The sequence below is a fragment of the Kogia breviceps genome, chromosome 10, assembly GCF_026419965.1.
Source record: "Kogia breviceps isolate mKogBre1 chromosome 10, mKogBre1 haplotype 1, whole genome shotgun sequence".
Classification (NCBI taxonomy): Eukaryota; Metazoa; Chordata; class Mammalia; order Artiodactyla; family Physeteridae; genus Kogia; species Kogia breviceps.
In genome coordinates this window covers 55,939,929-55,963,983 of record NC_081319.1, presented here as the reverse complement: position 1 = coordinate 55,963,983, position 24,055 = coordinate 55,939,929, and the positions used below count along the sequence as shown (strand labels likewise).

General features: G+C 40.8%; 1 protein-coding gene across 1 annotated transcript in view; it reads left to right on the top strand.

Moving 5' to 3' along the window:
- RBMS3 (RNA binding motif single stranded interacting protein 3) overlaps positions 1 to 24,055 on the top strand; it is a 1,499,266-nt gene that overhangs the window by 726,433 nt on the left and 748,778 nt on the right. Inside the window, exon 6 of the mRNA XM_059077389.2 lies at positions 997 to 1,041. Coding sequence (XP_058933372.2) covers positions 997 to 1,041 — 45 coding nt within the window. The remainder of the gene's footprint in view (positions 1 to 996; positions 1,042 to 24,055) is intronic.

Here is a 24,055-nt window from a genome sequence, read left to right as displayed (position 1 = left end):
GACCGGCCTGCCCAGCATGACCAATGACAAACATCAATGTTGTGGGGATTCCAGGCTTGTAGTCTGTATACTGAAGTTGTTTTTGGTGTTCTGTGGGCCTCTAAGTGGTTCGCTGAATTTTAGTGCTGCTGTATTTGTATGTCATCTGTGTTCCAAACAGGGCAGCACGATGTGCATACACTTCCATAAAATCCAGCTTGAAATTGGCTGTCAGATTCATGGAGCTTGGTTATAATTATGTGCCCACCAATGCTCAGCTAAATGCAGAACCTTATTACATTTGTTTTGCTTGTTTTAATAAAACCAAACACTTTAACTTTAAGGAAGTAAATTGTTACCTATTGAGAACATCTTTGGACCTGCTGTTGGAATGATTTAGTGTTTCTAAAACGTGGACCTCCATGCAGATTCTTTTCTGTCTGAAATACAGAGAGATCTATAAAAACTGCTAAGAATAATGAGATATTATGCTAAGTGATTTTCAACCACTATTTAACTTTCACAGAAACCCAAGGCGGTGTATGGTTTTCAGTGCTCATCTTATAGATGTGGAGATTGAGACTTACAGATGTCTTCCCCACATCTGGGTTGGCTCTCAGTACAGGTTCTGATCCTATGTCCATCTGAGCACAAAGCCATAGATAGGGTGGCGTTTTAGTGAGCATTACCCTCCTTCACAAGGACTTCTGAGTCTTGGTCTCCGGATCATGTGACTATGGGCACAGCCCCGGATGCCTGGGGGACTCTTCGATGGAGAACCATCGTGCTTCTTTACCAGCAGCATCAACAATTCCCCTTGGCTTCCTCATCTTACTGCCAGCTTGGCTTCTTGAAAGCTTTATCTTGCCAGAGGTGCCTGGTCTGTAAATATAGACTCCAAAGCCAACCTCATTTTAACTATGCTATTAAGAGTAGACAGCTGAATTACCGAGTCATACAATTTTAGAGTTGGAAATGACCTTCAAGTTCATCTGATCGGAACCTCTCTTTCTCCAGGTGAGAAGGCTGACCTCCAGGGAATTGGAGGAATTTGCCAAACAGGTAGGGAATGTGACTATCCGTGAATGAGAAAGCACATATATTCATTCCCAGTCCTGAACTCTTTCAACCATGGTATTGTCAGAGCACAACATGTAAATTCCCTTGGCCATAGATAGTGTCCTTTTGATATTAATATATATGCTGATACTATATTATAGAAATAAATATTGAATATCCATGATGTAGTCTATGATAAGATTTTATTTTTTAACATTAAAAGAAAGAGCTGGTTTTTCATCTATTGTTTTAAAATTCGTACCTGAAAATTATCATCTCTTGTCAAAGAGAAAAACAAAATCATTGTCTTAGAATATCTAATAATAAAGATAAGCTTGTAGGAGATCAAGATTAGTCCTAAGTTTTTCTTTCTCCAGTTTTTAAAGTGCTACCTCTTTGTAGGAATTTTGGCTAAGAATCCAGAGGCCAAATCTAGGTGCACAATTCCTTTAAACTGATATAATTGCAACAAAAATGGGAAGGGGATACTGAGGGGGATGTCATATCCTAGATATTGACTATTCAAATAGGAGGATTCTCTTCACAAGTGTAGATCCTACCCCTTAGTGAATTCTGAGAATCTGACATTAGATTCTTTTATAGCTCTGAAGAAACTCTATTTGGAATCAACAAAATGACTTTAGAAAGCACACCATTTTTTTTTTTCTCTGAAATGCTCAGAGACTGTACCTCATGTTTTGTAGTTTCCGGAGGCATCCTGACTCAATGTGATATGTATGAGTCCTTTTCATTCAACAAGGGAAATAATTGAACAGTTATGTAAATGCCTCAATGTATGTGGCTATTGTATTATTTTTCGTTTTGAAAAACTGGCTATTCAAACTGTTTTCTACATAGGAAAATTTTGTTTCAGATATGTGATATGTCTAAAGCCCTCTTTAAAAATGGTACTGTATCTGTGTTTGGAAATAGTTAAAGTGGGATTTGGGAAAAGCAATGAGCTCTTTTCAAGAGATTGAATTCTAAAGAAGGAGCAAGAGTACAAAATATCATGCAAAGTAAATTCAGTCTTTCAAGGCCATTCTCCAGAGATTAGGTTTGGGGAAGTGAATGGAGAGAAAGTGTGAGGAACATTTTCTCCAATTGTAATATTGGATCAGGCCCATTTTAAACTGCACTAATTTATTCTTCATTGAACCATAGAGATTAATTAATCCTTTGTTTTGCTGGATTAATGAGTAATCAATATGCCAAAGGGGAAAAAAGAGAATGATTTCTCCTCAAGGAACAAAGCATTTCAGGTAGCCAAGTCATTTTATCCTTTATGTTTACAAGGCACACTGCAACCCACATAAAATGTGTGGCTTCGAGGAGATTTAAGATCTTTTTTTAAAACTAAGATACCCTGTGTTTGTGTGTTTCAGATAGATACAGGCCAGTGGGACACATACACTAAAATAACCAGTGCATTGTGGCTGTATTTTGGTGGCCTCTGCTCTTCCCTCCAATTTTAAGTCAGTTTCTACAGTTCTTTGACACCTTTATCGGATAAGAAAGTCACTTCCCCTGAGAGTCCCTCCCGAACTACCAAACTTAATTCTGACCATCCTCTTTGGTCACCAAACCAGTCCCTTTCAACCAACTCATCTTACTTATTTTCTTCATGGTGCCTATGACTATCTGTAATTGTCTACTTAGCCTATTTATTTACCTGTTTCTTGCCCATTCCTTCCCCACCCCCACAAATGTAAGAGTCAGGATTTTGTCAGTTTTGTTCCCCGCTGTATTCAGTGAGTCTAGCTTGGATCCTTGCACATAGCTGCCAAGCAATACATGTCTGAATGAGCAAATACCAGTGAATGAATGAGTTTGCAATGGAATGGACTTGACCTGAAGTGGTTTCTCTAAGAGAAACAGAGACATAAGGGATTGGGTAGGAGAACTTGGAGCACTTAGTGGTTTAAAACCGAAGAGAGAGATACTGAGAATGTCGCAACACCTTAGAAACCTGTACTTGGTGTCCAGAATACCATGGGCTTTCTACATTTCCATGGACCAGGAACATTCCTGCTGAATGTTACACGGAGGCCCTGGTGTCTTTGTTGCCTGTCTAGTCTAAGCATATTTGCATGCAGCCCAGTGGTGGGGTTGCATGTTGGCAATAAGGGTGGGATGTATGGAGGGCATGTTTGGACAGATGATTCTCTTAACTGTGAGAATCATCCAAGTACTAGTCGGGGTCTGCTGCTACCATATTAATTCCTATTTGGCAGATTAACAATAGATACTAGGACATACCCTGTAAAATAGTGCATTGTTAGCTTCCTAGGAATTCATCTATAATCATAAGGTCTGGGATAGTCTTCCATTCTGCCATAACTTAGTTATAATTTGAACATACCATTAATATGTGTATTTCCAACCCCAAAGGTAGAGATAGTAAAGTCTGTTAATATATTAATTTTTAGATTGAGCAGGGGCTTATGTTATAAGACACATCACTGGAATATAAAAGGGGCATAAAGTGGTACCTGAACATTTATATAATATATTTCGAGTGTCAAAAAGGTTTAATTAGGGGCTTCCCTGGTGGCGCAGTGGTTGGGAGTCCACCTGCCGATGCAGGGGACACGGGTTCGTGCCCCGGTCCGGGAAGATCCCACATGCTGCTGAGCGGCTGGGCCCATGAGCCATGGCCGCTGAGCCTGCACGTCCGGAGCCTGTGGTCCGCAATGGGAGAGGCCACAGCAGTGAGAGGCCCGCGTACCGCAAAAAAAAAAAAAAAAAAAAAGGTTTAATTAGGATATGTAATCCATTGGTGTCAGAACTGGCAAGTGATTTTATACATCATATATATTTATGAATAATTATGATATTGATCCCTTCAAGTAAAATTGAGAATGGTGTCTTCATTTGCCTTTTCTTTAAACCATTCCTCTTTAGAATATGAAGTCATAAGTCCCTCTTTAAAGACTTTTTGAGATTATTAGATTTTTAATTTGAGTCATTGTAGTAGGTCTTTTGGTTGCAGGCAACAGAGACTATCTCTGTCTAATAACAATAGAAGCAATCTATTGAAATGATATGTAGATTGAAAAACCAAAGCCCTGTCAAAGAAGAGCTGAAATTGAGAGATCAAGGAACAAAAAATAATGAGGATTCCACTCTCTTCTGGGCATTACTGTGGTCTGGAAGAAATGCCACATATTGTCCATAATGAGGTCACCTAAGACAAGCATTTTTTTTTTTTTTTAGACAAACATTTTTGAGAAGTGAATCTGACTGGTTCAATTGAGTCAGTGCTCAACGCTCCTGTGAGTAGGAGACCATCTTTAATAAAAATTCATAAATGCAGAGGGACTGTTTCCCAGGGAAAAAATAGCATGCTATTACCAAACAAACAATAAATAAAAAGGATGCTGGGCAGGTAAAAACACAAATATCCACTACAGTAGCTGAGCTAATCCCACCCCTGTCTAATGTTGGTTTTTTTGTTTGTTTGTTTTTGTTTTTTTCCCAGAAGCATGGGAAATAGTCAGTCATACTGATCACAGCATCTTCAGCAATGACAAAAGAATAAACTTGGATTAAATCTTAGTGTTGATTAAGGTATAATAAGCCAGCACATTAAAAAGAAATATTAATTGATGGTGACAAGGTAGGTGAGTGGAAGGAAATTAATATTTGGAGAGAGCCAGGTACTATGCTAATTGCTTTTCAGGACCCTCTCATTTAATATTCATCCTGATCACAGGAGGAAGGCATTCTTATACTGATAGGGAAGCTGAGGATCAGAGAGTTTATGCAACTTTTTTTCAAGGTCACATACTTAATGACATACAAATATGATGATGTGGTGTATTACTGGAAATACTATTCCAAAGGAAAACAACACGCAATTGTTAGTTGGCTTTGCTGATGTAATGTTGCTGTTGTCACAGATAATTAGTATATAACGCCTCTCTGTTGGACCATTATGTTATCTTGAGACCTAATAAAATAGAAGCATCTCTTTTTCTACCAGTATTGTTAGGATTATGAATATTATCACTAAATAGAGTTCTCTTTTCTTGCTAAAAATCTCGGTTGACAGTTTTTATTTGAAACCAGTCATCTTGTTTTTAACTCATTTGTCTTAGGTCAGATTTCCTAGCAGATCTTGAGGCAGGGGTTTGGGTTTAAGTGATTTATGTCAGGAGTGCTGTTCAGGAAACAGACAAACAGAAATACTTTAAAGGAAGTGAGGGAAACAATAGGAAAGAGGATGTGCTCATGGGTGGAAATAGTGAGCCCTGACCTCATCCTCAAGGGACTCCAGAGCTTAAGTCACACTATAAAGTCCTTCTCCCTGACAGCAAGGTGTCACCTGTGGGCAGTTATGCAAAGCTGGGCAACTGTGAGTCCTTAGCAGATGGCATGCAGAGGAGCTGGAGGATGGGGGCTACCAGCTCTGTATAAGGGATCTGGGCCAGCTGTGAACAGTCAACTCTCATTTGACATTCAGGAGTTGAGTCATTGCCAGGTGCAACCCTTTGGTCAAAGGGAGGATAGGTCTTTGCTGGCTCTCTCCTTGCAACAAAAGTTTCCACACCTCAGCAAACCTCCTTTCTAGCAGAAAGAGCTCCTAGCTGAGCCTGCTCATTTTTGGCAGGAGGGCATGTGTCATTGGATACTTAATGACAATACTTAGTCATTGGCTAGGTTCGGACCTGCTTTCCTAATGTCATGGGAAATGGCTTTGCCAAGAGGAGGCTGGAGTAGCATCAGTGCCATGTAGCTGAAACCTCACTCCTTCTTGGGTGGAACTTGAACCCAGCCAAAACTCAGAAGATTGGGACTCAAACCCACGAGCTTGGACTTGAACCCACTTGCACCTCAGATTGGGACTTGAACCCACAATTCCTGACTAGGAGGGGACTCGAAACCATTGTCATTTGATTAAAACCACTCACCTGGTGTCAGGACTTACTGAAGCTCAGGTCCTTTTGTCTCATTGCAGAAAGAATTCAGCATAAGGCAAAAGATGCAGGCAAAGAGTGAGTTTATTAGTATAGGAGGCTTGTGAGAGGTAGAAGCAGACAGGCAAGGGAGCACAGCGCCGAGAACAAAGAGGACTACGTTTTTATAATCAAAGAAGAAGTGGGGAGGGGAGAAGATCACCTTCTTCCTCATTTTTAGGTAGACATCAGGGTTTACATGATTAGTTCCTCCTTTGACCCTATATGGTCTAACCAGGACTGTCATTTTGCTATTTAAATCATATGTGTATTAGCAAAAGTGTGGTCACATATACTAAAATATGGTAATTCATCTTGGGCTCTGGTATAATGTCCCCTTTCTCCTATATTTCTGTCTCGGCTGCATGCAGAAATGCTAGTCTTCAAGGACTATCAACTCTTTGACTTCATGTAACAAGATTCAGACCCTGTATCTGTTGTCTTGTGTTATATCAGGGTTTGGGACTTGAGTGTGTCTGGCACTTGGATGCACCTGATCTTCCTTCAAAGTAGTGTAGATTGTTGCTAGGTTACTGGATCCTTGAGTGGTCATTAGCTTACAACAGTCTCCCAAACTCCCTTAAAATTCCCTCTGTCCTTAATCCCCTAGTGGGATTTCTAATCTATTTAATTATCCTACTCTATCCCTACCATAGCTGTGATTCACGGCTGTCATTAGTGCACCAGTAGTTTAATAGTGAAATTTTGTATGGGAAAAATAGTACCTTTCTGTTTGTTTTCCTAGTTTGCAGGTCTAGCTTAAACATTTGTATCTTGTTTTTATGGCATAGGTAGACAGCTCTTGTTCTATTTCCCTTTTCCTTATCTGCCCCTCTTGAATTGAGTTTTGTGAACTGACACACTTTTGTGATTTAACAAATGTTAGGCTATTTAATATCATTTTAGTGGATGAACACTGAGGCATTTTTCAGGTGGCATAAATAGGTATTTGCTGCTTTCTTCTATCTTTCCTTCAAAGGATAGTCAATTTGCATTTATTTTATTTTTACCAAATAGATCTTTCTGTGTCCTCCCTATACCCTCACCCCTTTCTCCTTCCCTAGATCACTATCTTAGTTTAGACCTTTATTGCTTCTTCTCTGGGCTCTTGTTAAATAGCTTGCTATGTGCTCTTCAAAAGCATAATGGTGATTTACAGAGAAATCGAAAATATGTGACTCCATCAATTTCATGGAAATGGCTTTACCGAGCTGAGATTCAGAAACATCCACTTCAGTGGAGAGATGAGTATCTCTTATCTTCACAAAGGGACCTGACACCCATTACAGGGCCGAGGGATGTGTGAGCCCATCTCTTCCTCGAGAACCTATCCTGGGCTTTCTCCATGAAGTATTATAGCCTGACCTTGTGTGTCATAGAGGGTCTGTCTATGTGCCTGCCTGCTTTCCTACTAAGTGCAAGAGACAGAACAGGCCCAACACACACTGAGTGCTTGTGACCAGAATGAAGGGCAGACCAATCCCCCAGGGGCCTGTGCTCCCCTCCCTCCTGAGGTTTGGGTACCTCCATTCTTGCATCTCTCAACTGGCTGCCCTCCCCACAGCATCCACTCTCTTCCCCCAGATTCTCTGTGCTGCACTAGAGTCCTCTTTATCAAACCCAATTTTTATATCTTTTTATACCTTTTGAGTTCTTATGCATACTTCACATAAAGTGAAACGATTACAGTTTTTAAAAATCGAATGATGTCCTTTTCCTACTTACATTTTAATGGTTCTCCATCATGTAATTGATCATGAATTGTATATAATTCTGTGTGTGTGTGTATTCACACACTGATCTCATACCAGTTTGTGTCTTTACATCCTACATGCCAAACCACTCACAGATTTGGGAACACAACATGCTTTCTCAAACCTCTGAGTGTTACCACTTGGCATTTTCTCTTTATTTTAGAAATTCAGCATATGAATCTAGGGGAACCCATTTCAGTTCATAACACGCTTGTTAAAAAGATTTCTGCGCAAAGGAAAAACAAACAGTTTAACGCTTTTCTCAACCTCGCTAATTTCCACTGTACTCTACCCTGACAGATTTCCTTGAGAGTTTTCGATTTCAATTTCAATCGTTTATGAATATCCACTTGCTTTTAGAGTCCTAGCAAGTGATTCGAAGAGTGCGAGACATGTACTTTTCCTTCAGTTGGACGATAATTTTTCAAAGCGAGCTCACGTATTATGTAGGCTTTTATTTTTTATTGATTTCTTTGCCTTTTCCCTTTGTCTGCCTGAGCCTGTCTCATGTCTTCATGAATGAACTCACATTTCACCTCCTCGGTGCAGTTTTCAGTGGCATTCTGGGCAGTGTTATCACTCTTTCTCCTGTGTTTCTGTAGCATCTCTTATATGTGTGCATTTTACTATTTTGTGTTTGCCTATTTACATATCTGTTTCTCCTCTGAGACTTTGAGGGCAGACATATAAACACATATGGTTCCCCAAGGTTCACCTGGTTGTTTTCACAGGATTATGTTGGCCAGACACCTCATGGAAACCAGTAGAAATCCCACACCCAGCTGAAACACGAGGAAACAGACTCTTAGGTGGGACTCTCTCCAAGCAGACTGGGCGGTTCCTCTGTGAGTGATTTATTGAAGGCAGGCTCTTAAGGGAAACCTTTAAGGGAGTGAGGGGAACCCAGTAGGAAATGGACGGAATCGGAGAGGTGTGGTTTCAGGAGTCCAGCTTCAGCCTGGTCCCAGGGGAAGCTCTGGATCGTGAGAGAGCATTGCCTGCCTTTAGGCAAATGAGGTGGGCTTTTATGCCTTTGGTCATGAGTCACCCCAGGAAGTGGGTAGTTGTAACCTCCCAGCAACTCTGGACAAGGAGCCTTCTGTAGGCTAAAGGGGAGCCTCCAGAAAAGGTGGGGGCATGGGAACACTGGCTTGGTAAAGGAGATCTGGGCAGGGGGCAGAAATGGCATCTGCTACTCAGATATTTGATGGCTATCAAAAAGAGGGCCAGTTCACATGCGTTGAGATCTCACTTTTTGCAGGTCCTGTGCTATGTGACCTAAGTGTGAGGCTTGGGCCACTCGGCTGTCTATCCTAGATTCTATTTAACCAGCTTTCAGTCAGGGATAATATCATACTACAGATCTAGGTATTGAGCCAGGGAAACAATGTCTATTCCTGTGTTTCATTGAATTCAAGAAGCATTGATTGCAAAACACATCTTTATTTTATATTTCACTGTTCTACTATGAAGGAAAACACAAGAATTCCTATTAAATTGTAATGCAGTACTTTCTTATCTTCCATTTTGTGACACAGCCTGCTTTCAGAGATGTTCAAACACAAAAGTGTGGGTCTTCCCTGGTGGCACAGTGGTTGAGAGTCCGCCTGCCGATGCAGGGGTATGGGTTCGTGCCCCGGTCCGGGAAGATCCCACATGCCTCGGAGCGGCTGGGCCCGTGAGCCATGGCCGTTGAGCCTCCGCATCCGGAGGCTGTGCTCCGCAACAGGAGAGGCCACAACAGTGAGAGGCCCGTGTACCGCAAAAAAAAAAAAAAAAAAAAAAAAGTGTGCATGAAATTTGGAAATATATAAATCTTGATAGCTAAATGGCAAGTAGGAAGAAGTTTGTATTCCAACTTTTACAATATTAGATTATTAACTTAATTTCTGAGATTAACTCACAATGGGTTATTTTAAATGACTTTAAAGTAATACAGTACATACAAGAGTTTGTAAGAATTATTGTACTTCTAAGTTGATCATAAGGATGGACTTTTGATAGAATCTGCATATACTTTTTTGAAACTTACCTTTGGTCGGGGACAAGTATATGATATTCTCATACATAATCATCATGTGTCATATCTGAGAAGAGGTTATTAACTACATTTATCAATAGTTATTCAGTGACTACTATGATTTGCTAGAATGGTATATACAATATTGAAAATAGTGTTTTCTTGTACATATATATTATATTTATATATATTCTTTTGAAGTATAGTTGAGTTACAATACTATGTTAAAGGAATGAAATTGGGTCATTTGTAGAGACATGGTTGGACCTAGAGACTGTCATACAGAGTGAAGTAAGTCAGAAAGAGAAAAACAAATATCGTATATTAACGCATATATTTGGAATGTAGAAAAATGGTACAGATGAACCTGTTTGCCAGGCAGAAATAGAGACACAGACCTAGAGAACAAATGTATGGACACCAAGGGGGCAAAGTGGGGATGGGATGATTTGGGAGATTGGGATTGACATATATACACTAGTATGTATAAAATAGATAACTAATGAGAACCTACTGTATAGCACAGTGAACTCCACTTCGCTGCACAGTAGAAAGTAACACAACATTGTAAAACAACTATACCTCAATTAAATAAATAAATACCTGTTGAAAAATTTTTTAAAAATACAATACCATGTTAGTTTCAGGTGTACAGCACAGTGATTCAGATTCATTTCCCATATAGGTTGTTACAAAATATTGAGTGTAGCTCCCTGTGCTATACAGTGGGTCCTTGTTGGTTCATCTATTTTATATATAGTAGTGTGTATATGTTAATCCCAAACTCATAATTTATCCCTCCTCCACCTTCCGCTTTGGTAGCCATAAGTTTGTTTTCTATGTCTGTGAGTCTCTTTCTCCTTTGTAAATAAGTTCATTTGTATCATTTTTTTAGATTCTACATATAAGTAATATCCTATGATATTTGTCTTTCTGTGTTCTAGCTTACTTTATTTAGTGTGATAATCTCTAGGTCCATCCATGTTACTGCAAATGGCATTATTGCATTCTTTTTTATGGCTGAATAATATTCCATTGAATGTATGTACCACATCTTCTTTATTCATTCATCTGTTGTTGGACATTTAGGTTGTTTCCATGTCTTGGCTATTGTAAATAGTGCTGCAGTGAACGTTGGGGTACATGTATCTTTTCGAATTATGGTTTTCTCCAGACATAGGCCCAGGAGTGGGATTTCTGGATCATATGGTAACTCTGCGTTTAGTTTTATAAGGAACCTCCATACTGTTGTCCATAGTGGATGTACAAACTTACATTCCCAGCAACAGTGTAGGAGGGTTCCCTTTTCCCCATACCCTCTGCAGCATTTGTTATCTGTAGACTTTTTGATGATGGCCATTCTGACTGGTGTGAGGTGATACCTCATCATAGTTTCAATTTTCTTTTCTCTAGTAATAGCGACGTGGAGCATCTTTTTATGTGCCTTTTGGCTATCTGTGTGTCTTCTTTGGCAAAGTGCCTATTTAGATGTGCATATATCTTTTTAATCTTCAGCACAAAGTATAAAACTAGTGAGGCTATTGACAACTTCAAAAGATGGGGCTCATCCACATGACCTGGTATGCTGCACCATCTTCAATCCCCACCCATGCTTCCTCAGCACCTGTCTCACTTCAGGAGGTAAAAAGCCAAGGACAAAACCATTAATTCAGTGAAAACAAGACTTTTTTGGCTGATGGAATTGGTCATTCTATTACAGACTGATGTTTTTCTTATTCTCCAACATTAATGTGAACATCATAATATTAGTGTGAACATTATACATATTAACAATGAATCATTTTTAAATGAACCTTCTTTGAGCAACAGCCAAGTGAAATGAAACAGTCACACTCATTATGGTTTGGTTTAGTTCGTTAGTTGAAACATGAGAGATTTCTTTATTTAATCTGTGATAGAAAGGGCTTATTGCCTTAGCCAGCTAGTCACTATTACCAAAATTAAAAACTGTATAAATTATACAAAGCTATTCACAGAGGCTAGCATCAAAATTACTGTCCCTGCTGAGGACAAAATGATGTCTTCAGTTGAACTTCCAGATACAAAATAACAGCAAGAGATCAATCAATTTCTGGACCATTATTAAAGGATTAATGGTGGGTCCCAAGTCTCTGTTGACCAGACTTCTTTTCTCCTTTACAGTTGGTATGTCTTTGCTTGGTTTTGAGTTGTTATTACAGAGAAAATTGCTGCCATGTTAAAGAAAGCTAAGAGCAGCCCAAAAAACAAATCTCACTTATTTTTTTGTTTGTTTGTTGGTTTGGTTTTATGTACCATTGTCAGACAGTCAGCTTTGAGATATTTTACAAAATAACAAAATTTTCAGTTGGTTAGTGTCCAAACTGATAAAAATAATATTTTAAAGTAGATTTAAAGATAGGTTCAAATTCACTTGCAGTCATTAACATTTTTAGGACTGAAAGTATAAGTCTTCAGAATTGTTTCTCCCTTGGGTGAAGGTAACAGAGAAAAAGTTTTCATCTCATAGTTTGGTCCTCAGGTATAAGTTTCAATTTTTCTCCTACCTAAGAAACAATATCTCAAAGAAAGCCAAAAGGGTAACCTTTTAAGAGAATGTGAGAACATCTCTCCGCTGGACCATTCAACTTGGCTCAAGATGGAATTGTATCATAGAAAAATTGAATAGCTTCAGATGTTATGAAACTGGGTCATCTCCCACCATCATGATTGATCAGAAACCACACCAGAATCAGTGGGAGTGGGAAAACCTGTGGAAATAACCACAGAGCTTAGATGTATTTTACTGGGAGTTCGACTCAACAATAGTTTAAACAGGTATTCTTCTGTAGTTGTTCTTTAGTTTGAGTTCAGGAAATTTATTTTCCAAGCTAAGAAAAAGGGCAATGAAAGGGTCAATGTTATATATTTTTGTACTTTTTCTATTTTTTTCTGGTTTTAAAAATAATAGAGAAAATATAGCTCGTTGATGGAATAAAAGAAAAATCACTTTTATTTCTACTACCCTGTGATTCATTCATTCATTCCATGTACTGTGTGCCAGGCACTGGTCTAGGAACTGAGGCTCTAGCAGTAAAGTGACTCCTACCCTCACAGAGCTGACAGTCCCATAGGGGGAGATAGACAACAACCAAAGTAAAGGATACAGTGTGTTAGAAGGTGATAGGAGCGATGAAGAAAAGCAAAGGAAGGTCTTCACACTGCACACAATTTCAGAGTGTACCATCCAAGTTCTATTTTATGAGAATCTCATTTTCTGGAACGATGCCACATGGCCCTAGGAAGGAAGGCTGGAGACTCTTGGTGAGAACAGGAGGAGGAAGTGGGGTTTGGGGGCAATGTCACGATTGCTCCAGAAGGTAACATGAAAATCTTGAAGGGGGTACTATTTAAAGGAAGAGGGTTCCAGGCCATGGGACCAGCCTATGCATAGAGGAGAGGGTGTTCAGCAAGCGTGAGGCCCAGGAGGGAGGCCAGTGTGACTGGACGAGAGTCAGATGAGGACAGTAGCTGACGATGATGTCTGGAAAGTACTAGAGAGGCTTATGAAAGGAGTGTGAGATGCAGCCACTGGAGAATCTGAGCAGGGGAATCTGACTTATATTTTCCACAGTCACACTAGATGCTGTGTGGAGAATAGACGATGGGTCACGGGGTAGCCAGAAAGGAAGCCAGGCACCCTATCAAGAGGTGAATGAGGGGATCTGACAAGGATGATGATGATCTAGGAGAAAATGATGGTGGTTCAGACCAGGGTGGGGACAGTGGTGGATACTGTTTGGATTCTGGATATACTTTGGAATAAAGAGCCAATTAAATTTTTTTTCATACAACATATGATGTAGGAGAATAAAAATAACTTCAAGTTTTGGGGCCCTGTTGCCATAATAGAGTATATTTATCTAGTACTTTTGTATGGATTAGTGTATGTGCTATTTATATAAAATATTTTAAGGTTGTAATTCTATACTACTTACTAGTGCATAAATTTTTCGCTTAATATATTATATGACATAAGGATATTCTACATTCTTAAATATTAGTTGAGAATATGATATTTAGAATGAAAGTTTATAGCATTCCAAAAATAGAAGATATTACCCAATGTACAGAATTGAGAATTGGGATGGGATCTGTCAGAGATTGGGGAGCAGTGGGCAGAAGTCTTTCAGGAAGGGACCTGTTTGGGTTTGCTGTTTTTTTCACCTTGTCATTTCAGAGCTCCTTAGCTTGGGAGACTCACCAAAAAGTTTCCTCTCTGAATTTGGTGTGGGAGCCAAGAGTTAGCTGGGCAGAACTCTGCTCGACGTCAGGAAAGGGTGCCCTTGTTCTAGGTTGGAGGTTACCCGATCTTCCTCCAACCCTGCCTGGGCTTTGCTCACCTAACGCAGACCTAGAGAGGCCGTTCATCATGCTCTCCTGTATCCCATGGTCTCCCCAGAGATGCTTGCGCGTTCTAAATATATACACAGTGACCACCACTGTCCCCATGCACAGCACAGTGGGTGTTAACGAGGTTCTGCTGGAATATCTTCCATGTTTATCTCAGACAGGCTGTCCCCTCACCTGTCTGTCAGTGCTGTCTGGTTGCCTTCAGGTCCATCTGGTATATTTATCCCACAACTAACAGAAATCACTTCTGCTCTTTGGTAGGTAGCTGTAGTTCCTAGTACATCCTTTTCTGAACTCTGATATGGGCTTTTTCATAGTTTCATGTTGGCGATCATGTCCATGTGCGCATGTTGTCTGAAAGTGTCTGAAACATTGTGTGTGTGTATCAAATACAACATCAAATGGAAACTCCAACTCATACAGTAACTTACTTCTTAAATTACTGTTGCATACTTATATTTCTCATAGCTTTGAGATATGGTTTTATGACTGTTTTTGGCTGCAAAATAAATTTTAATCAGAGTTAAAACACATTTTATTAATTAGATAGTATTACAATTGTATGATGTATCTCATTTCTCTAAGTTGGAACTCACATTTTATTTCATGTTAGAAAGATAGATACTGTATAGATTTCAAAATATACAGATCAGCCTAGAAAATGAAGGCCTTGCCTAGAGGGAAGTAGGTTAAATAAGGGAAATCTTGACTAACTTGGACTTACGGACACCACCGGTTATGACAGAGAAAGATGCCTGCGCAGGATTAGGTCTTACTTGACTTCTGCTATGATCCAGGTTAAGCAAGAAGATGACCATTTAAGTTTCGTGTTGCCAAAGTATCCATCCAGCCACCAATTCTTTCTCCACGATTTTATGGAATACGTATGAGGAACCAACAGTCAAAACAAAACAAAACAAAAAACCCACAACAACAAACGTAAATTCCATCCTCATAGAATTTACTCTCTACTTAGGAGAAAGACAGTAAACACACATATACCATGTCAGGTGGTTAGTAGTGCCATAAACATGCATAAAGCAGGGTAATAGGGTAAAGAATGAAGTGAAGGTGCTATGTTATGTAAGATGATTAAGAAAAACCTCTTTAATAAAGTGGCGTATGTGCAGAGAGCTTTAGAAGTGAGGGATTAAGTCAAGTGACCGTCCAAAGAAAGCCTGTTTTAGGCATAGGGAAGCAAAGTGCAGAGGCTCCAGGACGAGAGTCAGCTGGCCTATTGGTGGAAGGGCAGGAGGCTGGGGAGCGGGGGAGCGGGAGCAGGCAGAGATGAGGTGAGGGGGGCCTCGGGCCCTTCTGTGCCTGCCAGGCCCCATTATTTCTTTGTTCTTGTACATCTTGAAGATGTTTCTATCTTCCAGAACTTCCTTTTAGAACAGAAATGCCCCCAAGGAGAGCAAGGTCTCAAGCTCATTATCATTGTCATGTTCATTTTTCTGTTAACTTCTTTTTTTTTTAACATCTTTATTGGAGTATAATTGCTTTACAATGGTGTGTTAGTTTCTGCTTTACAACAAAGTGAATCAGTTATACATATAGTATGTTCCCATATCTCTTCCCTCTTGTGTCTCCCTCCCTCCCACCCTCTAGGTGGTCACAAAGCACAGAGGTGATCTCCCTGTGCTATGCGGCAGCTTCCCACTAGCTATCTAATTTACATTTGGTGGTGTATATATGTCCCTGCCACTCTCTCACTTCGTCACATCTTACCCTTCCCCCTCCCCATATCCTCAAGTCCATGCTCTAGTAGGTCTGTGTTTTATTCCCGTCCTACTCCTAGTCTCTTCATGAGCTTTTTTTTCTTAGATTCCATATATATGTGTTAGCATACGGTATTTGTTTTTCTCCTTCTGACTTACTTCACTCTGTATGACAGACTCCAGGTCCATCCACCTCACTACAAATAACTCAGTTTCATTTCTTTTTACGGCTGAGTAATATTCCATTCCATGGAGAACCAGCAAAGGTCTGATTTAAGGAAAACAAAGTGCCTAGGTGGTGAATTAAGGAAGGTTAATATTATTAGAGAAAAGAGCATTATAATGTAGGTGAGAGGGTAACAAACAAGTTTATTTGATATTGGAGACAATTGTGTTTTGCCTACCCAAATTAATTCCCCTTAAATCCCTCATTCTTTTCTGGAGGGCTCTAATTTTGATCTATAGTACATGCTCCATTCTTAAGCCATATGCAGCCATTTGCTCTGAGAAAACGACCTTTCTCCCAGGCTCAGGAGGGAAGTAGTCTTGTGTAGTTTGAGCCAATCATTATAATTCCATTTTCCTCACTAGTGAATGACTTAGGAAACACTATGTGACCAATTCTGTCCAGTAAAACATGAGGAGAGGACTGCTTGAGGCAGGAGCTTCTAGTAAAAGTTATTTAAAAGGTACAGGAGGCGAAGGTGGCTAATTCCAGATATTGGCGGGTGAAGATATCTGTAGCCATCTTGTGACCATGAGGACAGCTATCAACATGCTGAGGGTGGCTTGCATTGTTATGTGATTGACCCTGGCATTATCCACTGATGGGCATTTTCTTTGCCTCTTGCTACAGCAAGGAGTTCCAGATTCCATACCAAAAGGGAATAAACCCCAAGAATATATATTATATATATTTGTGATAACAAACATATGAAACAACCTATATATCTATCAATAGAGAATCATAAAATATTATAATTAAAATTTATGTCCCCATTTTATGTTATTTTCAAAGAAAATGCTCACCATGTATTGTTGGAAGAAACAAGTCCAAGAAGATATAAATGCAGTATTTTCTGCAGATGTCACATATGTGGATGGAGAGTCAGAGAGACAGAGGTGGACAGAGAGATAGACACAGAGAGAGACAAATATATATTCATTATTCATAGAGAAAAAAAAATCCAGAAGCAAATAGACCAAATACTAATAGCAATTACCTCTGGGTTGTAGAATCAGATGAGATCAGATATGTGAATTTGTTTTTATACGATTTTGCATTTCAGCATTTTACAGTGAAAAGGTAGAGCTTTAATAGTCAGATGAAAAATTACTAATTTTACAAAAATCGAAGGATGTTCCATGTGCCTCATAGGCCTTCTCTAATATAGCTTTTAACCTGTCAGTGTCTTTCCCATGAACTGAGAACCTCTGCGCCCCTCTGTCCAGCTTTGCCTCAATCTGGCTGCTACATCAGGCTCTTGCCTCAGTTTGAATACGTCGTGGCAGGCAGGGGTCTAAGCACCAGTGTCTCCAAAATTGATGAGAATTCCTTGCAATCCACCTGTCTGCTACCTTCCTCTGTCTCATGTGGCCAGTGGGGCAGGCCTGCAGCAAGTATGACACTGGTAACTCCAGGGTAGTCCCCTGGGGCGACACCCTGCCCTTGGTTTCCGCAGCTGCCTGGGTGTACGATGGTGGCCTCCAGACTTCATCCAGCCCTCTCCTCTTTGGTGAGGGCACTACACACTGATGATCTACACAAAGCAGAGATGACAGTGACTGGGCCCACTACATAAACCTTCTTCCAGCCCATGGGCCACGGCAGTGGGAGACTAGCGCACGCATGCTGATGGCATCGGCAAGATTGCCGCATAGTCCAAATTAGGATGCAAGTCAGCTCGAGTCATTACGGAGGCTTGGGGCTTCTAAGCTAATTTATGGTGACCTGCAGAGGCTAAAATGAGGCAGAATCTGGATTGTTCCCCTATTATGAGACTCTGGGAATGACTCCTACCTCATTGGTAAGACAGGATATTTAGAACTGAAATCTTTAATATTTCAGAAGACATATCAAGGAACGGTCTTAGTGGTCCCCCCTATTTCCTGGCATCAGCATCACCTATAATCTGCCAGCCTATATGTGTTGGGGTGCTCCTCCTATTATTTTTCTGTCCTATAACAGGGAAAGGAAACGGAGGGTGGAGGAATAGGTGTGTTACATGTGCACACGTGGGTGGTGTGACTGTCAGTGTGGGGGTGCCTCAAGCTGTCACTGTAACTCAGAGACTGAGGCAAGGGCTTGTGTGCAGCAAGTGTGTCTGGAGATGATTTCCTGAAGCAAGGGGAGAGTGGAAGGAGGAGAGTCCACAGTGTTATCAAGGTCACGCTAAAACGTTTACAGGGGGAAAAAAAGCTGTGGTTGGTCAGTGGGGATCAGTTTCACTGAGGCATCCTGAGAAGGGACAGAAAGGCTTGCAGACTGTCTGCCTGAAGGCTGAGAGGCAGGCACATGTATCTACTAGCACCTGTCCTCCGCTGGTAGCTCAGCGCAGCCTTTGTGCAACCACCCTGGCCCTCGGCTTCCCTGGTCCAGCCATGGGTGCCGTTTGCTGGAGGAGGGGCCCTCCATGCAGAGAACCTGTGCTGGCAGGAACTGTTCCCTCGAGCTGAGGTGGCCACGACTGTGTGACATGGTGACATGGACCACCAAGTTCCCGGGGTTTCGTCCAGGTGTGTGAACCTGAAAAAAACACTCCTTGATTCACAGCCCTTAGAAATAGTATTTTCTGGATCAGAGCTTAAGACTAATTAGATTTGGCCTATGCAGTCTGTATTTAATTCATTTATTAAGCACCTATTATGTTTTTGGTGCTGGGTAACAAAAATGGATGGGGTAGTTTTTAGATTCCAGTTTGGTACAGGAGATAAGCTCATTACGATTAAATGTGTTACCTACTCGAAGGAGGTATGCATAGGGCACCTAATTTGGTTTTCTGGGGAAAGTTGCTTTTATTACAAACTGAGGAAGACTCCAGAGGGAGGTAAGAGCCGGGACATACATATGTGGTGTGTGTGTGTGTGTGTGTGTGTGTGTGTGTGTGTGTGTGTGTGTGTGTGTGTGTATGCATAAAATTCTTCCTTTCAGAAGAGTTGTCTGCTTTATGTGAATTATTTCTTCTTATTGTCAAAATTCAAATCTAGAAGAATGGTAAGATTCATGGAGTGCAAAATGATCACACAATAGACTGGTTTTAGTGAAAGTGTATTTTCATCCCAATTCATATTTATTCTTTGGATATTTTCATATTTTTGGTTTCCTGGTAGTTACTTAAGACGCAGATGTAGAGGGTGGACCTGAGGACACAGGGATGGGGAAGGGTAAGCTGGGACGAAGTGAGAGAGTAGCATTGACATATAAACACTACCAAATGTAAAATAGCTAGTGGGAAGCAGCCACATAGCACAGGGAGATCAGCTCCATGCTTTGTGACCACCTAGAGTGGTGGGATAGGGAGGGTGGGAGGGAGGGAGACACAAGAGGGAGGAGATATGGGGACATATGTATATGTATAGCTGATTCACTTTGTTATAAAGCAGAAACTAACGCAACGTTGTAAAGCAAGTATACTCCAATAAAGATGTTTAAAAATAAATAAAGAGCATCCATGCAGCTTATTCCTAGGTTAGAATTTGTATTCAGCCAAAGAAAACCTTTGCACCTGCCACTAAAATGTGTCCACTTCTGGGTGGAATGCACCAGCTGCTCCCCAGCCTCCGACGGCACGCCAGGCAGCTCAGGGCTGAGAATGAGGCATCATATCCCAGGCAGGTGAAACTGGTGGGGAAACTTCAAGTCAACAGAATGCACTTACCCAAACTGAAATGAGGCCAGGGGCATATCAGGAAGCCCTTCCCATCTGTTGAGGATCACCAGATATTTAACTAGGGCAAGTGGTCAGGATCTTAGTTCTAGGAGTCATTTAAAAGGCAGGCACTTACACAAAGACTAAAGGAAAACTGCACCTGGTATGCAAATCATACTTCTTCATTCAAAAAGAAATATCATTAAAAAAAAAGATGACATCCCCCCAAAAAAAAACAGTAAATTTTTTTTTTAAAAAAAGAAAGAACACTAAGACCTAGAAGATCAGCCCCTTCTTGCTCTGGGAGTAAAGAAATGTTTATGGATGGGGAGGTGAAATATTTCTACATCACCTCCTCTTAACAAGGACAGTTGGTTATCCTGGAACTGACAGAAAGAGATTTCCCAAACCAAACTTATTGAATCAATACATTTATCCTTGGTTGTAATGTACAGGTCCTTCCATTACCAGCTTATGGAACAACACTGTACAATTTTTCTAGGGGTCTTGACACAGCATTATTTTTTACCAAACCTAATTTTTAGACTTTGCAGCAAAAAGAAATAAGCTGGGCTTGGACAGCAGCCTCTAACAGCTGCTGTATGATGGTTGCTCATCGGAAACGTGTAATCCACAGGTCCGTTTCAGCACATGGATCCCCTGCCTGTCTCCCCGTCCTGAGTCACATGTGTATCTTTCTCCCAGAGAGAACAGAAAAATCTGTCTCAGTCTCCAAGCCAATATGAACCCAAGTATTGCTACAAGCCCCCCACACTCCTTGTCAGATAGAGATGAAGAGTGAGGCATCTTGTACCATATCTGGTTTGATGGGAATCCATCACACTGAGAAACAGACTGGCTTTCCTATTTTCCTCTTAATAATCTGCCCTCTTTATGGACCAAGAACTCAGCATTTCCAACCTCAGGGAGAAATAACAGAAGGCATCACTGAGCCAGGTATCTCCTTTTCCAACCGCTGCTTTGTGGAGATGTGCTGTCCCCGGGTTCCTTTGTGCTGCTCTGCAAAGTGAGGTGCGACGAGCCATCTCTGTATCCTCCCTCAAGGGACTGTTCGATGCCATGCTGCTGACCCTGCAGCACTCTCACTTCTTTTCCCCGCTGGAAGTAGAGAGGAAGGAAAAGAGATGAGCTGGTAAGGGATCTTATTCAGCATTGGAAAAAAGAAACTTCCTTTGTTGGGATGGTTCGCTTTTAACTCTGCTTGCAAAGGCAGCGATCTGGGGAACCTGAGAGGTGGCCGGGGCTGGAGGGGCTGAGGCAGTGAGCTGTCATGTTTCAGGCGGCTTCCACTGTGGGAGGGAAGGTGCCATGGGCGCCCTGACAGGCTGAGTTATTTGCAGCATCTCTCTGTGTCGCCCCCCACCCACCCTCGCACCCACTGTGTGACAGCCCACAATGTCATCATTTACCTGTCACAGCGGCAGTTAAGGTAGGAGATCGGGGTCCCAAAGTCCCAGGGTCTTCACACTGGTTTCTGCACCCTGCAATGCCAAACCTCCCCAGAAATTCTCCTAAGATGAGCCCAGTCTGACCCATGGCCCATCCCAGCCATAAATGAGCACTGTTCTTAAATTCCTAACTCTGAAGAGGTGTAGGTATTTGATGGCTCTTGCTAAATTCTGACCTGAGCTTTAACCACTTTTCTTTACTAATTGGCCAGAACACATTTCTTAACTTCATTCATTCTTTCTTTTTTTTAAAAAATTTCTTGATAACTTGTAACAACGTTTATCTCTCACAAAGGAAAACAGAATTTATTAGTAAATGTTGACCTAGGGCTCTGCAAAAGTTAAAAACTTGGCATTATTATTTAGAGGTTTAGCTTATACTAATTACCTCTGAGTTTTACTAGCCCTATATAACAAGCTACCTTCTGCACATTTTATGTGAAAGCCGCTTTTCTGAAAGGATGAAAGTTGTTGGAGCTGGGAATGAATTAGGTGCTAAGTTTTATTTCTGACTAAATAATTCTCCTCCAGGTGGGTAAACTTTTAGTAGTTAAATTGCTAAAAATGAAGATTCTACACGACAAAAACAAATCTCCAAGCAGCAATTATTTCTCTGTGTTCTTAGCATTTATGAGTCTCAGTCAACAGTCAGTACATTTATGTTCCCCTCATTTCCTTCGGTCATAAACTTCCTTCAAGAAAAAACGAATAATTACATTTCCTGACTGCAGAATGAGCATAAACATTCAGAATAGTGAAAACCCCTGGGTGGGACAGTTGGTGCATCTCGACTTCCCGGGATTAAACTATTTTCGAGGCATTGGCTAAAGAGTCAGGTAACTGTTTGGCCTTATTTTAGTTCCGCTCAGGGATGTCATCTCTAGAAGGCAAATCATAATCCATGCGGGGCTGTTAGTGAATGCAAGTTCATGCTCGACACACAGTGAGGCAGAGAAAAGTTTATTGCAGGGTCACGCAAGGAGAATGGATCCTAGGAAACCCCAAACTCCCCGAAGGGTTTCAGCAAAGCACTTTTAAAGGCCAGGTGAGGGAGGGGCGTGGTTAGTTGTTGCAAACTTCTTGGTGTCAGAATCCTTTGTTCTTGCATTGGTCCAGGTAGGTCAGGTCATGATGTTCCTTTAAACCTCCAACAAGAAAAATGTTATTTTCATTTCTGCAACTTTTTATCTCTGTATGAATAGAAGAGAGTTAAACCCTTAAAAGTCAGAGCCTTGAGAATGGGCTATCCTGTATATTTCAGGTTATATGAGAAGCAAAGTCAATCAAATACGAAGGTTAAAGTAAAAGAAACAGATCTAATATGCAGTCAGATTTGTTCTTCCCTATGACAGGGCCGGCTGCTTTTGGATTTGGTGTCTCCCAGCACACAGCTGCTGGGAATGGCTGGGAGTCACACAAAGCCTGTGGCTCAGGTGTGTCAACCTCAGGTGGGATGCTGGTGTGAGTCTTCCATCCACTCTGGGGCCAGCCAGCGTACCCCTGCAGCCAAAAAGATGTAGTCTCAACTTGGTTTAACAAGTGTATCCTGGGACGGTGGGATGCTGGAGTCAGAAAGGGTCCTTAAATGACCTAATCACAACCTTCATTTTACACTTGGGAAAACTGAGGCTCCAGCTAGGGAGTTGATTTATCCAGGGTCAGTCACTCATAGTGAGAAGCCCTGTGTACCCTGGGTTTGGTGCTCTTAAATGTCATCCCTGGGGTCAGGAAGGTGGCATAGGGTAGAGGGTAAGGAATAGACAAAGAAAAGAGAGTGAGTTAGGAAATTTGCAGAAAGGAATAATTTCCTTTGTAGTTCATGTGGGTTTCATTATTCTTTGTATAGCAGTTGGAAAAGACATCAATGCAATGTTTTCACAACCAGAAGTGTGCAAATAGAAATGAGAGGACATAAGGCAATTGTGTATTTCCTAGATCAGCACTTTACAAACTCTCCAGTGAGAGACTGGTTTTTGTTTATTTCTAACTGACTAGCTGATATTTCTGTAAATTACTAGAAAAATGAAATGCAAAAAGCAGACTTTCAAACTATAAGTCCACACTTGTATTACTTAGACACAGGAGACATAAGATTCTTCCTATAAAGTTGACGGACACTCAGCCTCAAGCCCTGTGCTCAGTGGACATGCTAGGGTCTGCCCATCAGCACTTGTCTGGGGACCACACTCAGGTAGTACTGTTCCTGACGGCCTTTTTCCTTGTATTTTGCACATTTGTCTGGTTTCTCTGAATTGGACCTTTATGATATGAGGGGTGGGGATCTGGGCATGTGTTTCTGGACAGGCACTTTTTGTGCTGAATAACAATTTAAGAAAAATTAAATATTCCCTTATGCTAAAAAGAAACAAGTTCATAATTATTAAAAAAAAAAAGAGCTCTTGGAACACTGTATGGATTCATGTTGGGAACATAACTGTGGTTTAAGTCTCTTGAAGGGAGGCTTAATTTGGGGACATGTTTGCTTTACTTGGTTTGAGTGTAAAGACGATTGAAAATATTAGGCATTGTCAGTTGTCTGTAAATTTAAACCCTCACAATTCTTGTGTCCTTTGAAAGGCCTGTGAACTGTGTCAGTGCATCGGTTAGGAGTAGGTCTGCCCAGATTTAGGAACTTAAAAATACACAACACCCAGATAAATTTGAATCTCAGACAAGCAATGAATAATTTTTATAAGTATGACCCAAATATTCCATAGGACATATCATATGCAATATTTGGAATATAGTTACATTAAAAATATATTCGCCATTTTTCTGAAATTCGAATTGAATTGGGTGTGCTATATTTTATATGGTAACTCTAGTTAGTAGTATCC